The 18,105-nt window shown below is 38.0% G+C and overlaps 1 protein-coding gene across 1 annotated transcript; it reads right to left on the reverse strand.

Annotated features, from left to right (window-relative positions):
• Positions 1 to 108: 108 nt before the first annotated feature.
• APLF (aprataxin and PNKP like factor) lies at positions 109 to 17,312 on the reverse strand. The gene is made up of 10 exons (XM_088521271.1): positions 17,220 to 17,312; positions 16,070 to 16,141; positions 15,411 to 15,574; positions 14,030 to 14,180; positions 12,684 to 12,804; positions 8,185 to 8,360; positions 6,247 to 6,614; positions 1,939 to 2,064; positions 968 to 1,014; positions 109 to 362 (listed from the first exon to the last, which is right to left on the reverse strand). The coding sequence occupies exons 1-10, from the start codon at positions 17,310 to 17,312 to the stop codon at positions 160 to 162; spliced, it is 1,521 nt and encodes a 506-aa protein (XP_088377397.1). The 3' UTR covers positions 109 to 159.
• Positions 17,313 to 18,105: the final 793 nt, after the last annotated feature.

Consider the following 18,105-nt stretch of genomic DNA (forward strand, 5'->3'; position numbering starts at 1 on the left):
GAAACAAAATGTATTGCTCTGTCCCCTCATGCCCACTCAAATCTTCCTGCAGTGCCTCTATCAGTGAGGAAAAAAAAAAAAAGTTCTCAAAGCAGTTCCTCTTCTCACACATTCACGTGCCAGCTCCACTGGAGAGGGAGTTTTAGATGTTCAGTACAGCTACTTTTTGGCATTAACAAATCTGTGTGCTTCCTTCAGAAGTGTTTCAACATCTTCACTATCCTTTTCTTCCGGATTTGGTTCCCAGTCAGAATCTTCATCAGTCGATGCACACTCTTCATCATCATCTATAAAGCTGTCATTAAGGTCATATTTATTTGGTTCACCATCACTGTCACTGTCTTCCTCCAAAGCTCTCTTTCCTGGGAGGGGAAGAAAAAACATGTAGAATATTCATGAATCAGCACTAGAGAAAGAGACTTTGAAAATAGCATCTAGTTGAACTTTCTCCTCAAGAGAAGGATCATCTAAAGTACCACACCCAAATTGGCCAATTTTCTGTTTCAGTAATACTTCAGTACCTTTAATATCAAAACACATTCCCGTTTTCATTTTATCACTACAGCTCCAAAGGCAGGAAGGGGAATACAGAGATCATGTAATATCATAATATACCATGTTTTGTTTTCAATAAAAACTACTAAGCTCATGCAAATATCTAATTGCCACATGATATTTTTGTCCATAAGAGATAGAAGCATAAAATCCATGCCATTATTGTATGAGCCAGCTCATCCCACTTGATCTGAAAAGCATCTGAAAAGGCAGGTGCAAGCGTGAAGGGCCAAGCCTCCATATCACACATTTCAGGCTCAGGAAGAGCAAAAGTGCAGCACAAAACAGAGTAAGCTACAAACGTAGTAGTTTTCAATAGCTACATGCATTTTATTCCAAACATGTGTATGCATTTGCAGAATTCAGTCACTTCCTCCCATCACTTTGAAGTGTACTGAACAACTTGATTTACCTGGAGGTGCACTATGCTTGTATTCTAGCTTGTGCTGTGGATTCTTCCTACAAGGAGGAATGCAATAAAAAGCATGATTGACCAAGCTAAAGGAGCCCAGAACTCGTGTTCTATTATTATTATTTTACAGAAATAATTGTCATATTATTTCAGCCTTCTCAACATCTATTTTAACTGTCTGATTTATAGTGTTCAACTAAAAAAAAAAAAAAAACACTTGCAGAAAACTAAATATAAGGCATGATACTGGTTTAAAGAAGAAGTCTCATTTAAGCAAGGAGTTGCAAATAAATGTGCCAATAAAACAGAGGTATCTGCTGCTCACAAACCTTTCAAAGTGACTACATAATTGATATTGGAAGCTAACAACCAAACAATTGATACATTCCTGTCAATGAAGCATTTTCAGTACAGGCAAGTTATTGATATACTCATTTTTGGGTAGGACACTTTTTAATAGCAAAATACTTCTAACAATGGAAACAGATGGAGGTTGATCCTACTCTGGAGATTAGCTGAATGCAGCAATCAAATAAGTACATGTATTGGATTCATATTACTTTATTAGTATCTTAAGATAGTTGAAAATGTCATCTTGCTGCATGTTAACAACCCACCAATTTGGGATGACAGACTGATGCTCTTCTCTGTCACCGTGGACAGTGATTGGGTACCTGCCTCCCTGGTCACCTTTTCTGTGTCTGTGAAAAGCTTCCCGAAGTCAAGCTTTCACAAGGTAGTTGAAATTACCCACAAATATTTTGTAAGATTTTGGCCTTTTAAAGGGAGTGGTCTATCCACAGAAAGCAATCAGAAAGACAGAAGAGCCATAACAATATGCTACAGTCAAGATCTAGCATCAAGAATTACCCATTCCTTCATTCTTGCTTTTCAACTCCATGGGAAAACAATCTTACCACATAAATAAGAACACAAAAATAAGAACAGCCATTTTGCACAGTGTCTTTTACCTATAACAAGTACTTCCATAAGGACATTCAGGCCGGTCATCGCTGTTATGTTGAGTTATGATGTCTATCTCGTGATAGTCATCATCATTAGGGTGACTGAACTGCTCAAAGTGAACAGGATTCTTCCTGCAAAACAAATATATAGTGAAAGCTGACTATTCATACATAAGAAAAGGATATAGCAAAGGAATTAAACTTCATTTTCTGTAGCTACATAAGCGGTAGCTTTTGATGCCTAGCTTTATGCAAAATCTAAGACCAAATTTCAGGGTAAATAGAAGAAAAAAAATACTGCTTTAGTACATGTTGCAAAAAAAATAAGAGGAGGAAATTTCCTATTAGCCTTCAATTTTCAAATATGAATAAATCCAATAATAAATTTATTCAATGAATTTCAAATATCAAACATGCCGTATGACTGTGTCAGCAGATCTTCAAATCCTAGCATATTATCTCCAATGCAGCAGTTTACTGGGTATGACATGGAATGATCCAGTCCCAGTCTGACCATGACATTGCACCATACCATGGAACAGCTCTGTACGTAGCTGAGCCACAGCAATGCTGGAGGCAGGAGCACACTACTGGGATACCCAACTTTTTGCTGCACAACATTGATGTAGTCAAAGCTGAGGTAAGCAAGCACCAATGAAGGAACATTTTACCAGTTTCTAGCTGATCAACCTGCATGTATGTGGCAGAGGACAAGGCGACTCTAACCACAGAACTAAGGGAATATTAGCTTTATAAAACCTTTGTAGTGGTATTAAATAGAACAAAGACAGAATGCACTGCAGCTTGTGAAGTTCCTGTGATCAATGAAAACATACTTCAAAAATTATGGCAAAGTGAACACGCTGTTACCAAAAGAAAATCTACTCCTTTCCATAGGATTCCTGTTAGATATACCTTCTCCGCATGTGATACTTGAAAAGTGAGGATCATGACATATTTCAATAAGAAGTGTTCAAAAAGACATCCATAAAATACTTGTAAATTTCCCAGTAAATTTAAGTTTTCTTTCCTTTTGTTTCAGGCAAGAAGTTTATTTTTGTAATTTGTACAGGTACATAAACACACTTACGTAGCTTGTCCCACAAGAAAGACAACCTTGCTCTTACAGAAACCCTCAAGTTGACTGTATACACACTTTATGATTTAGAAAATTATGCAAATATTTAAACATTTCTCAGTGAAATATTTATGAAGCTTTTCAGCTGTCCAGCTATCAAAAGCAATTTAAAGGTTTTTCTAAAGCAAGTTTAGTAGATTAGGTCAGAAGACTAGGTTTCTCACCCCAGGCTCATGATGGGAAATCATTCCCATCATCTCAAGAGACTGAATTTCTCAATACTAAGAAACTAGTAGTGAGGATATAATAATTATGAATATTAAAGCCATAGAGTTCAAGCCTAAAGTTAGGCAGTAACTATGTGTGCTTACTACCTGTACATCTTAAATCAGACATACTGGAAGACAGACTTGAAAAGGAAAACCACAGCTTATCAACTGTCAAATTTACAAGCTTAAGGTGAAAGGAAAAATACTGATTTTCATAAACAAAGTATTGGAAATATGCACATATAAATACAAACGTTGAATACACTTACACGCATACTCATTAGGGTACTATAATACCTCACACTAACAAAAGAATAGAATTTGGGATCAAAAAATGTGGATTACACCTTAAGAGAACACAGTTCCAAGTCTACCACATTGCTTTATGTATTCTTAGGGAAAAAAAAAAAGGGTGGGATTTGATTTTTTTTCTTTTTTTTTCCCCTATTCCAATTTGGGAAAGATAAGTAACTACAACACAAATGGAAAAGGCCTTATTCAAAGAGTTAGTCCCCCAGCAACAAACACAGCCAAATGTACTGTACACAGAGCACCCTGCCTCCTGATGATGATAGAAGTTTTCTTTGTCTTTGAAAGTCTTTAGGCCAGCCCAGAAGGAAAATCTGATACTAAAGAACGAAGACAAAAAGACTTCCTGGAAGGAGTTTCTGACATCAAGTCCAAGACTTTTAAAAGCAGTGCTTCCAGATTCATAAGTAAAGACACCGACCTGTGTGTTACAGCAGTAATTCCTAAATTTAAGATATCTGTTAGAAAAAATTAACAAAATCAATAGACCTAACATTCAATCTTCAGTCTGTGCGATTTTAATAGGCACTTTGGTCATATATCACAGTCCTACTCAGAAGGAAAATGGCTATTAATAGGAGTTTACAAACTAAGGAAGTCTTGAGAGCAGTTCATTAACGCATAAGGGAGATTCGTGAATAAGAAACATTTCAGAGTTGAGAGTACATGCAAAGTCTGAGAGATATACAGAGATTTTTCTCACTCATGAACTTTAAGGAAACACTATGCTTACCAAAACAGTGTTCATTTAAGAAGCAGATGCCTATAGCGTGTCTTGTCATATAGCCTATACCTTTCATGTGGCAAATACCAGCAACAAGAGAGGAACCAGTTAGCTACCTCAGGAGAGCACTCAAAGCTGCTCCTTTCCCTATGAACTCCTCCCACTGCTTTCTCCTTGAGAAGATACTAGACCACAAAATACTAAGTACACTACAAACTAGCTCGTTAAAAACATCTGTTCATGTCACATATATGGTCTATTGAACAAAGGAGCAACTGAAGTGATTCGCCTTACTCTGATGTTGTCATCCCACAGATGCAGAAAAACTGCTAGTACTTATACATTAAAAGCAGATTATGAACATTTGAAGCTTAAAGCAAGTATTTTTGATGCTTCACAATTACCAACTTCTCCATGGAATAAGATTCTCTACTATGCATTATTTCATAGCATCCGTCTCTTAAAAGGCAATATTTTCTGCAACTACTGTTGCCAGAAATCTGTTTTAGAATAACAATCTAAGAACAGATGTGCTCATAGAGAGCACTGATAACAAAGTATGTATTCCTTACGACCAAAAGTCCTTTCCTGAAAAGCTTTTTAAAATTTCATCACGAGTGATTAATTCTAAGTAAAAATCACAGGGAAAATCAAAAATAAAGCTAATTTTTTGTTATATAGACTAAAAATCCCCAAGGCTTATCAAATTACTGAGTATAATCAAGGTAGGACCCATTCACACATCCACTGCTTTTTTAAAACATTCTATAAAATTATGCCTTAACTTCCCTTCTCTCAATCTTGAAGCACACAGATGCAATTAAAACTTTTTTCCTTGTCAAAGACACAAGGTTAAGATTTTACCTAAATATTCCGTTCTCTTTTACCTATAATGACACCAATTCAAGGTCCCCTAATGTCTTACACTATACTGCAGAACTTGCTCTATCACAACATACAACTTGGCTAGGTTAGTAGCTTCCCATCCTGAAGTAATCCAGACACAAGCTATGCACTTCTAGTACATATCCACCTGTAACTAAAATTTGCCTTAGGAATCTATCAATATCCTGATATATATTGAAATTCTTGGGTCATTGGTAATTTTCTAGAAACCTGGAGATAGTCTAGAAGCCTTCTTCCCTTTCCTATATTCATGTAGCACCCTAGAGCCCTTCTACCCAGGAAGGGCTAGCAGGAGAACAGAGACCAACTCCTGACTCTTTGAAACTCAATGAATTGGATGACAGATCTTTCATGGTCAATTGGGAAGGGCTTAGGGCAGGGAGTAGTAGCACTCTTCACTTGAAATATGTCCAAGGAAGCAAACAAGATCAGAAACTAGCATGGAATTTGCCCTTTTTAGAGAGGGAGAGTATGCTCAATCAGAAAAAACAGAGTTATAATAATAAAAAAAAAAATCTTGATAAACAGGAATGATAGATAATGACTATTTAAAATACTCTGTTCACAAAGCATATGATTACTTCAGTAAACATAAATCTTAAAATTCGTATGAAATTGTAATAAATACAAATTTTTAAAAAAGGTGAATTTGTTAATAAAACAATCCCACAGTGTCTACATTGAGCATTCCAACCACTTACACCTTTCTCCTTACTGATACCTGTACTTGGCTGCTACAAACAGGTTTGTCAATTTCTTTGCTTTTTAACGGACCTTTGCTTTTTATTTCCTACGAAACGTTTTGATTTGCAGCAGTACTTCATCCCTTATTTAGTTTATATTAGCGGTTAGCTCCTGGTTCCTCCTTTAAAAACTCTTCTTACACCATTTGTTTCTCAACAGTCTTCTGCTTATCAAAAGTATTTTTATTTAAAATATTATAATGAATTTCCTACTTCTTCTTTGATGTGCTTATAAATTATTTCTTAATAATATGCTAGATTAAGCTAGTTTTAATTTTGCTTTACCTGTAACAGGCTCTTCCATACATGCAAGGTGTCCTCTTATGCTTCATCTGTTTGGAGCGCTCTGAAGCATTAAGACTTCTGGCTGAACCAGAAGTTTCAGGCTTGCATTCCCAATTTGCATCAGACTCATGAGTCCCTTCCTCAGCACCATAGCACAGAGAAGTTCTGCCCCAGCGAGCTTGCTGGCTTGTCGAACCAGTAATCTGTTCTTTCTTTTCCATTTTCTCAATTCTGTTTGTTGTTTTACATCTATTATAATGCTGCTGCCTATCATTTTTTTCCACAGAAATTCCATGTTTTTTTGTGTCAGTCTTGTCATTTCTTTCCATGTTTCTTGTGGTTCTCTCAAGAGGAAATTCAGATGTACTCTGTGGAACAAGGTTACATTTTGAAGAACCTGAAAATTTACAGTCTTCAGAATTAAAAGCATGAAGGTCAAACTCTGTCGCTTTGCATCAGTCTCTCCAGTATTTTGAAATCATCTTCTCTGCTTTTTACAAAACAGATGCTGAATTAATACAGTTACTGAATGAAAAGTTTAAGTTAAAATACACATACGAAAGAGGAAAATTTCTACTAAACTTCCTATTCTCTGACTGGGTTCCCTCATAACATACTTAGGGTTCCTCTCCTACCCCACTACCACAGTTCATGAATAATCTGAGAACTTCTTTGAAAATGCTTCTAAAAAATACGGGGGCAGGCTATGCACATGACAATATGGTGGACTCTAGAACATATATTCTTGTAAAAAAAATATATATATATATATAAATTTTAGTCCCTTAGGTACTTGTATATATGGGACATAATAGAGTCAGCATATATATAACATGAACGTAACCCTACCTCTCATGCACCTAAGGGCTTTAGATCTTTGTCTGGATCATAAAATAATTTGTCAGGAGATACGGTCATACTTTTGACAAAATCCTGCATTTTGGAATATATGCACAATTAAGATGAAAGAAACATATATGACTTTGAAAAGGAGTATGTGATAACATAGTCAAAACAAATGCATTATTCAGATGGCCAAGACACTATCTGGAAAAATACAAATACTGAAGGCTGAACTACTCTGATTCACTATAGAACAATTTGAGGTCTCCACCATTTATTATACAAAGGTTCCTCCCCTCAGTGAATTTATCTTCAGTTTACAGTGAAGTATTTTAGAGGAACCTTAAAATGGTTGTTTTCTATTTTACTTTGCTCTTTTAAACACAAGATTAACAGAATGTTAATCAAAACCAAACATATTTGAGTGGCAAGATGATTAGGAAGAGGCAAATTCAGCATTAATATTGAATGATCTGGACACCACATATTTAGAAAGTCAACTCAGAAATAGAGAAGACTCCATTACCTGAGACTCCCAAGAAAGGTTTGGCAAAAAGCTGTTATTTAGGATTAGAAGCCTTCAGCTGCAGGAAGGCTGGCTTACTCCTGGCAGCACCACACTCCCTGCTATCTTTCTTCAAAATAGAGCAATTGCTAAGCCACATACCATAATTCTGCAATCATAAAACCTAACCAACTAGAAAGCTACAAGGCTGGGCAAATCCAGAGTTACATTACATCAGCTTCATACCACCACCTCTCCCAAAAAAGGCTCTCAGGAAAAATAACCACACATGAAGCCATTCCTCATCACTTGCTGTAAAGCAAAAGCAATGTCCTGTAGGACATCCAGGGTTTAAATTCCAGGTCCCATGAAGGAAGTACAGAAGACCACCAACAACTCTCTCAAGTCTACAGCAAGGATGCTGGAAGAGCTGCTTGAGTGAGCTGGCATTTCCAAACAAGCGATCCAATGTAACAGCTTACCCAGAGATCACACAGTTAGAGCACAGACCCAACCTTAAACTATGGCATGGACAACCAAATTCATATTTCTTGATATGACACAGTTCTGCCATAAGCAAAAACAATTACCTGAGAGGAGGGGACAGTGATGGAAAGGCAGCCCTTTTTCCCTTCATATTGCTCTTCTTTACAAATCTCCGTAATTTCTTCAGAAGTCAATCTTTTTCTCTTCTCCACATTTATTTCTGTTTTTAATGATTCTATATCACTTCTTCCCTCTCCTTGGTCTCTTTTCATTTCACCGCCTTAAGAAGAAAGTGAAAGGGTACTTTCAGAATACAACTTTTACCATGAAATACTGATCACATAAGAAATCTAAAACTTACTAAAATACAGGAATAGGTGAAAAAATATCCTAAGGAGAACACAGAGCAAGAAGTCTGAGAGATGCAGTAATTGTTCACATACTGTTTCAGTAAAATATTTTCAACTTTCTCTCCTGCCAACCAGACTCTCTTCATTCACAAATGTATGTTTTAGGCTGAAACAGATGTTTGAGAAGCATCTTCGAAAGAAAAAGGTATGTGGCAAAGGATATTTTAGACTGACTATATCAGTATGATTTGATAAATTACCAGTTAAACAACATCAGCTAATCAGGTAAATGAAATATCCAAGGATGCTTTTTCTGACACAAACCTTTCATATAACTATTACTTAAGACTACTAGTTTATACACACAAATGTGAATCATGAAACAGAACCAGGGTATATCTGCTTGCCTATTCAACCATATCATACTTGTCCACATAATCAGCCAATAACTGATAGAAATAAGGGGAAAAAGTACAGACTGGAGGAAAATAGGGCAATTGTCCCATTTTTACTACGGCTCCATCTGCTGCTAAATGCATTCATAAGGAAAATGCTGCTATTTTATACAGCTTCAAAAACACTTCAAAAAACGAAGACATGGCAAAGACACTTGAGGGAAGCAAAGAATTTTTCCACATTTTAATGTCAGGCCTCAAAACAAATCAGTGGAAAGACAAACAGGAAAAGGAAAAAAAAAACACCACCCACAAACTAACCAGTCTTTTTGTTCTACTCTTCTATCTTTCCATCCAATACCACCATAAAAAAGATGCAAACCATTTCACAACTCTGAAATACTTGCTGAAAAGTTTTATTGCTTCATTAAAAACAGTCTGTTGTAAGCTGGAATTATCTCTTGTAAATAATTTCTGAAAAAGTCTAGTGGTGTTCTTATAAATCTCTATATTCAATGCAGGCTTCCATACCACACAAATAAATACCAGCAGCTGTGCTGGAAAGGAGTATTTGACTAAAATTTATCAGTGTTTGAGAAACATTATAATTTAACGCTAATATCGGAGGTAGCGGGGAAGGGAGAGATAGAAATCACACTAGTGAAGGGCTCAGCATGGCTAGCACCAGTTCTCAGGTATACGCAACTAAGGGAAAACACTAGCAAGAACAGTCTACATTAGGAAAGGAAAAAAGGAAAAAAAGTTTCTCTTGTTTCTCTACAAAGGTAGGCAAAACAGCCAATGGTATATGATAGAGGTGTTCTGAGACAGACAACCCAGGTTAAAATGATCTGGACCCCTACTTTTGCTTCAGGAGATAATAAGGAATTGTTCAAACTCTCAAAAGGCTACTATGGGTCTGCTCGGGCTTTAAGAGCTGAAGTTTCCCATGAGGGTATCTCAGTAGAAGTAGTAGATAGAAATGGAGGTTTCAGGGAAAGGCTGTTGGACACGGAGGAGCAAACATGCACACATACACACACCAGCCACAGCGCTGAAATCTTATACACAGATTGAACGTAAAGGAAATGTACCACTTAGCACCTCACCACCTAATACCTGCCTTATACCTGCCCATAGACAGCTATAAGCATTAATTCCCAAAAGCAGCACTGACACAAAGACCACAGCAACAGACATTGAACAAAACTGTAAAGCTTCACTATGCTATAGCAAATGCACTAAGCTATGAAGATCCTGAAGCGTGGTTGAGAGGTTATGGGCTTTGCCAATAAAAACCACAAATACAATAAAACAAAACAAACAAAAAATACCCCGAGAGCAACAGTTTGTCAGCATTTGCAGGAAGTATCTAGTAAGCAACATCACCCCAAAGGACAAATCTAGAGGCTTTTATCCTACCAGGTGAAGTAGATGACTAAAGAAAAAGTAATAGAAGAAAAAAAATATAATTTCCTTTAAAATTCTCTTTCACTATCAAGTGTGAGGGTCTCCTCACCTTATTACATTTGCAACCAGCAAAATTATACTGGTTACTGTAACAATGAATTGCAACAGTGAAGAAAGAGTAATAAAGATTCTGAGTTGCTTCATTTTTTTTTTCTTACTTTAATCATACTGCCAGCTGATGGATGTGCCTCAGATACAACTTGCCCTAAGATCAGGATGACAGGTGAATCATTTCACAGCACCTCTGTTCTCCCACCCTCTTCCTGTAAGGGAAGATCAGTGGGAAGAAGTTTGGAATCAAGAGTCTGGCTCTATCTTAACTCTCCTATGAATTCACTGTTCATGCTGAAGACTGCAGAGCAGAACCAAGGACTGTCATCCTCCCATCCATAATAAAACACAGGAGAAAAGAAAGCCATAAAAGGTTAATGTCTGTATCAAAAAGGGATCTTTCCTCCAGAAGCCAGATCAGCTCAGACTGAAGGATGCTCTGAAGTGAGTAAAAGAATGAATCAGTCTCTGTAACTTGTCATAGCTTAGAGAATGTGACAGTGGAGCACATCAACAGCTGGCAGAAAATACTACTCCCTCAGCTGTAGACCTGTAGCTTGAGAAGGGATTCCTTTAATTGCCAAATTTAGGTCTCCTTGTTCTTTACATGATCTTGGAGAGATTTTAGTACTCCAAATCATGGAACACACCTACATTTGTGCAGAGACACAAATTACAGCAATCTGTAGCAATACTGCAAGCGTAGGCCTTCACTCTGATCCTTAATCCTACTTTGGTGGCCATGTCCTCCTTTCAAGAACAGGAAATGAATAAAGTGAGATTCTTTTGCAATCTGTAGTCCAGGCCGATGGAACAAAAAGGGTGAAGTTGGAACTGTTCTTCATTTTGTGATAAATGACATTGACTTTTCAAAAAAGGGGTAGGAGAAAATTCTGTTTGCCTGGGGAAGACAACCAAAGTTCAGATAAAAGTTATGGCTAATGTCTTACAATTGCTCTAACATAAGAGAGAAAAAAAGACAAGAAAGGGAATGGGGAAGAAAAGGAAGTTGGAAGGTTAGAAGAGGTATGTACCACATTTAGTTTAGAATAGAGTAAAACATAAGCCAATAACAAGATAAAGAATAACATGAGTAAAATAACCTCCTTTTCACATTCTTAGCCAGTCCTTCTAGAATTAATAGCAATTGCGGAGTATGTTACATAATTAGTCAATTGCCTCTAAATGACCTGTCTAAGAGAGGGGGTAGGAACAGAACCCGGTATCTTTATGTACCAATAGCTTAGCCAGAAAATAGAGAAACTCGGGCCTACAAACACCTTAGGAAGACAGCAGTCATGACCAGAATGAGAAGTGCTGTGGAGAGTGCTGTCTTCAGGAAACACAAAGGTAAAGAATAACTGGTGCTCTCCCTCCCTTCCTTTCTAGATTTTTCTCCTTCTCCTATTTAATCCTCCTGTTCCACCAGTAATGCTCACTAGAACCAAAATACCTTGTGATAAAACTGTCAAAGAATGTCTAACACTGGTAGCATTATGTTACAAGCTCTCAGGAACAAAGCTGGACATGCTAGAAAATATTATTGAGGTTGTGCCAGTGTGGCATCCTTGTCCCTCCCTGATACAGACTAAGCACAATATTTGGCTGCTGCTACTACTGATACAGAGCTGGAGAGGTTTATCACACACTCAGCAATTTCCTTTTGCGAGGAGGGAGGCAATTTTAGTTTTGTTTTGGTAAGGAACATGTATACTAAAGAAAATTTAAAAAAAAAGAAAAAAAAAAACCAACACACACGCGCACACACACTCCCTAAACACACAAAACCACAATTTAGTGCTCCTAGAAACTTTGGAACAGTGATCTAGTAGGATTCAGTTACAGTTTAAAGGCATGCGCATATACCCCTCCCCCCCCCCTTCTGTATAAACACCTCTGACACCTGTGAAATTGAGAGAACCTAATTTAAAAGGGTCAGTATTAAGTATATCAGAAACTACCTAGATTTTAACTCCTGAACAAAACAACAGAGCTCAACAAAACAGTAGTGTTCATAGGAAAGAGCTGAAGAAAATCAGATGTTCAACAGTCCAAAAACAGTAATAGCTGGCATTTAAAAAAAAAAAAAAAAAAAGAGAGAGAGAGAGAGAGAGAGAGAGAGAGAGAACTGAAAGAAGAACCAACTAATGCCCGTATGACTGATGACAAAGGAGACAACACAAATCAATCCATGTCACCTGTTAGGCTCAATGTAGAAAGGAAAGTAATAAATTAACACTTTCTACCACCACAAGCATAATTTAAGAAAAGGAGATCAAAGAAGATTAATGTATATTGGCATGCAACTGTACTGAACTGCATTCCTTCTCTCTCTACCTTCTTTTATTACAGGGTCAGAAAGCCTCTGAACCATGAGGTCTTCCTCCAGCATCCAAGATGGAAGCACTCTCTTTCTTTGAACAGATTTTAACTGTGCATGATCATCAGGAAGCAGCACCTGAAATGACATTTACTATTTAGCATCTTTCTCCATAAAAGAGGAAAAAAAAAAAAACACAAACTAGCACATGAGTGTGCACAAGTCCTTCACACACACTTCTGTCAAGGCAGTGTCAATTAACTGAACATTTTCACCTTCCTACTCACACAGAAAAAAACATTTATAGAAGTCTTCATTCAAAACAGAACTGCTCAGCTCTTTGGAGTAAACATGTAAGAGACTACAGTCTAAAACCTTCACAGAACAGTTTTGTCAATATCTTGCTATACAGTTTGCACATGCAGAGATAACAAAAGATCAAGTTTACATGAATAGATGCCTATTTGACAAAGTAGGAGAGAAGTCTTGCCTAAAGTCATGTTTAGGACATATTTATTTACAAGGATAATATTGTCCCTTTGAGTCTCTATTTACTAAGGGGTAAATATCTCAGCTACAGTAAAGGGTCATATTTCACTTTTTATATTTAGACAATATCTACAGTTGAATCACGCTGCCTAGCATATACCTTCTAGTCTTATATTAATGGAAACACAGCAGAAGATTAAGGAAAAACCCATTGGCTCCAAATCCTAGTTATCAGACTACCTGAAAAAAGTGGTTGTTTTACTTAGCACGAATAAGAGAACCAAAACCACTTGTTTTGAAAACTGTCTGGCTGGATAGGATGCTGGCTGTTAAGGAAAAACTGTAAGGTTATGTAGGGTTATTTATTTGTTTTCTAATGGGTCTTGACAACATGACTATCACAGCTGTACAATTTAAAAGGAAGAGTTTGCTACTACAATACAAACAGATATTACTTAAAGACAGCACAAGACATCTGCAGTCTAGCTGCAATATCTCTAAACAGGAATTTCAGAGGCTTTTAAACTGGCTGAAAGAACAAACATTCATTCCTTTAGGCTTTCACAGATATTTACGAGATAGTTCCTGATTCACACCAGAGATCACGATGTAATGTCGCTTTGTAGTGCCAAACTCATCTATAGTACAGTTAGCTCAGAATATCCCTGTAGCAACTGCAATTTTCATGTATTCCAGAGATCAAGTAACTAAAATTAAAAATGTAAGGATAATATGCACAAGAATACATATAAAATACAATTCAATCAATAAAAACACAATATTTTGAACAAACAAGTTTGTCAAGGCTTACTTCTTGGGGGAAGAAAAAAAGTTTAACAAATATTAATATCCAATGAAATGATTAAGCACTCACCAAATGTCTGGAAGTAATTTTGTTTTTTCTTATTTTTGTGTTTTCCTGCATCACAGAACTGGAACATGATGGTTCAATTAAAGATGGACTACAAGACATTTTAATAGGGTGAATGCTTGGCGTTTCTTCAGCATTAGTCTCCTGACTTTTGCTGTCAAAGCAAACACATCATGAATATAAACATGTATTTTTACTCAAGCATAAATGCACATCTGAACTTTTGCCATTAATACACTTCTAGACACTTCTAGACTGAATGTACCAAGCCATTAAATAAACTTGAAGAACAAATAAGCATATCTTCACCTGAGAGGATGTTGAACCAAAACTTTTTCCAACCATTGCCGACCACAAATGGGGTATGGTTTACTGTTCTCTGTTTAAGTACATAAGCTATAATAGTCCCTATCACGGTAAAATTTGTGAAAGTTGAAATTACAGCTTAGAATTTGCTTTACTGTTTTTTTTTTTTTTTTTTTTTTTTTTTTTTTTAATATTAACCCCTCCTAAATAATTTTTTATACGCGTGCACACACACACAAAAGAAACAGCACCGAAACATGTACACAAATTTTAGGCCCAATCTTTTCACTTTGACTTTTTAATTCAATAGTCAGGTGTAGTCTTGACTCACTAGACCTAACACATTCATCTTTGACATAATTTTCATACTGCATTTAAAATTAGCATACATAGACTATACGATACTAACTTGCATATGCCATGCAAGATCATAGACTAGCATACTGCAAACTATTTTATCCTAAAATTAAACAATGTCTCCTTTATTGAAAGGCTTTTTTTTTTAAAATGTGGTTATCAGATTATATAAACCAAACATCTGACAAACTTTTAAAAAAAAAAAAAAAAACCCTTCTACTAGCATTATTTCTCTTTTCTCTCCATATGCTACAAACCATTTAATATCCACAAAATATAAACACTCCCATACAATGTCAAAAACATCACTTTCAGTTATTGCAGAATCACACAGTGAATGACATAATATGGATACGTAGATGACCATGTGGGTCACTTGCCTTTGAGGTGGGTACTTACGAGTTGTCCTTCACCTAGGAAAACAATTAATATAAATCGAAACTAACATAACAGAAAAAGAGATCTATTGTTCATAGGCAAATGGAAGGACACTGTAAACAAATGCTGATCACCACATCTCCATGACCAAGATCACTTGTCATACACATATCCTACACTTCACACTCTCTGGGCATCACTATTTAATTCTTAACCTGCTACGATATTATTTAATGGTGAGCAGACTCACCAATTTATTCCCATTCAAGACTTACACCTCAAAAAAAGGTGGAACAAGCTGACAGTGGAAAAAAAAAGCATTGTTTCTCACAAGTATCGATACCTTATTGTGCTCTCTGCAGTATGAGCAGAAAGGACCTTGAAAATGTATTTGTCCACCAATAAGGAAAAGCTATCTCCAAATTTCAGCGAGTGCCATTCATGTGCCTCCAGTGGTAGAAGTTGGCCGTTCTCAGAGGACTGATAAAAGCATGGATTTACATGAATCTGTAAAACAGAAAGAGGAGATGGAATAATTTTTATATAACTAACATTAAAAAAGAAATATACAAATACCTGGTTAAGTTTAAAACACCCTTCTATAACAACATCTGAATTTATTTGCAAACAGTAGAATATATTCTTTATTTGAAAAGCAAAGTGTTAAATTCAGAGATTTATTTCTGAAGGGCGAAGGGGAAGGGGTTCAGTATAGAGAACAGATCCCTGTCTCAAAAGATAAGCAGGAAAACAAAGTAATGTCTAAAATCTCAACAATTTTATTTTTCTTTAACTCTTCCACATGAAAAAGTTAATAGATATTATCTGAAAACAAAAGAGAAACAGTAATATCAAGGCTATGTAAAAGGTCACATAAAAGGAGACAAAGGCAAATTGAATGCTACTCTCCGGTGAAGCCTAACATCAGAGGAATCTCTGAAGGCAATTACAGCATTTATAGGTGGGCTTTATAGACATAATCAAAATGAGAAATGATGTTACCGGTTTGATGCGAACCTGGCCACCCTCCACTTCCATGATGGCATGTTTTCTGGATACTCGCTTATCTGTAATCTGGAAGGAAGATACAGCTGCTGTCAAAACCTCAAAGACAACGCAGATTCCTTTTATATCCGAATTTTCAAGTTACGATATGTAATTGAGCAGTTTTAGCGGGAGATATGTTTCAGGTATTATGTTGCAAAACCACTCTTATACTCACATTGTCAGGATAGTGTAGTAGACACAAGGAGTAAGATTTTTTTTTTCCTTTCTTTTTTATTTAGTTTGTTATAACCTGAATCTTTTTTTCAGATATCAAACTAAGTAGAAGTATGACAGTACTAAAGAGCACAGAAAAAGTTGGAACTTCATTTGTTTTAGTATTTTGGTGTGATGTCTGGGATATTTACAGCATTTTATCTGAATCTGTCTACCCTTATTCGCACTACGCTTATTCCTCAGATTTACTGGATTCTTACTTGCCAAAACCCACAAGACATTTGAGTAGGATTACAGAAATAACTTTTATTGTTCCATCACCCTTCCAGATAAGGTATGAACATATATATACATATATATATATTTATATATAGATAGATATACATATTTAACTGCCCATATTATTGTTCCTTTAGTAATAAACAGCCTTAGAGCCTCTCCAACCTCCTTGCCAGCTGCTTCTCACATCCCCCATAGGTGCCTCTCTGGGGACAGACAGCTGGACCTATCAGTAGTTTTTTTTGCATTGCAGGCCCTGGCCATTAACCTGAGGGGTCTTTGTAAGACACCACTGAAAAGATGTAAGTATCATCCTGTGACACTAGTCAGGAGCCACGTGATTTTTTTTTTCCATATTTTGGGCAACAGCCAAAATAACATAAGAGGACGACTTCAGCGGGACCCTTTCATAACAGTTGACCCATAACTAAGCAAGGGAAGGTCTCACCTCCCCAGCGCTGGCAATCTAGCTTTCCAGCAGCAAAAAAAAAAAACCCGCCTTATTCTGAAAATCTCATGCCCATTTCTCGGGACGCCTAAATCCAAAGAGCCTCCGAAAAGAGGAGCCCAAGAGAAGCACCGACGGCGCCGCTGACGGAGGAGGCGGAGGGCCCCAGCCCGCGCGGCAGCCCGCGCGGCACCCCGCACTTACCCCGAGCAGGGGCCCTCTCCCGAGCACGCTCTCCCCGGACGGCAGCGCCACGGGGCAGCCCCCGTCGGCAGGGGCGAGTCGCACGCCCGCCATGACGGCGCCCTACCGCCGCCCCAGCCCACCCCTTTCCACACGCGTTACGAACGGCCGCGCCGGCCGCCGGGGGCGTTTAAACCCCTCGAACGCTCCGCCCTGCCCGGGCGCCCCGCCTCCTGGAAGTTGTAGTCTCGCGGCGTCGCCGCCGCGCCGCCTAAACTGCCCCCTTCCCCCACCGACGGAATACAAGTCCCAGCATGCCGCGCGGCACCGCGGCCGCGGGGCGGGAGCTGCAGGCGGCGCATGCGCACAACGGAGCCTCGGCATGTCAACAGCACGCGCCGCAGGTGGTTACGAACAAACGGACAGGTACGGGCGGCGCGGGGCTGCCGCGACAGGCACGTGCCCTTCTCCTTGGCGGAGGGCTACGGCTGTCCTTGAATCACAGGAGGGTTGAGGCTGGAGGGGACCTCCGGAGATCATCCAGTCCAACCCCCTGCTCCAGCAGGGACACCTAGGGCACGCGGCACAGCGTCGCATCCAGGTGGGGTTTGAAGATGGCCAAGGCAGGGGACTCCACAACCTCTCTGGGCAGCCTGTTCCAAAAATAAAAATAAAGGAGAAAGGGTGTAGTGGGACAAAAAGAAAGGGGGCAAACTAAAAAGAACATTCTAAAAGGGCAAAACCACTCCTTGCATTTTTGCTTACAGGCCCTGGGTGACTAAACCCTGCTGCCTTTGGTCACCAGCTGATGACACCGTCCCCAAGACAATATCACTACCTCCATTTAGGCAGCTGCAATGGGACAGGAAGGAACATTCATTATTTGCTTTGACAAGCTTTCCCTCAT

The sequence above is a fragment of the Tinamus guttatus genome, unplaced genomic scaffold (genome assembly GCF_059628265.1).
Source record: "Tinamus guttatus ecotype Peru unplaced genomic scaffold, ASM5962826v1 Tinamus_guttatus_pri_ptg000116l, whole genome shotgun sequence".
Taxonomy (NCBI): domain Eukaryota; kingdom Metazoa; phylum Chordata; class Aves; order Tinamiformes; family Tinamidae; genus Tinamus; species Tinamus guttatus.

Bases quoted from the DNA above. Each gene is read 5' to 3' on its own strand.
- APLF (XM_088521271.1), bottom strand. From the start codon at position 17,312: ATGGCGGGCGTGCGACTCGCCCCTGCCGACGGGGGCTGCCCCGTGGCG. The intron at 14,181-15,410 runs GTATCGATACTT...TTGCTTTGACAG, and splicing joins ACTGCAGAGAGCACAATAAG to CAAAAGTCAGGAGACTAATG. The intron at 6,615-8,184 runs GTAATTGTTTTT...CTTGTTCCACAG, and splicing joins TCACTGTCCCCTCCTCTCAG to AGTACATCTGAATTTCCTCT.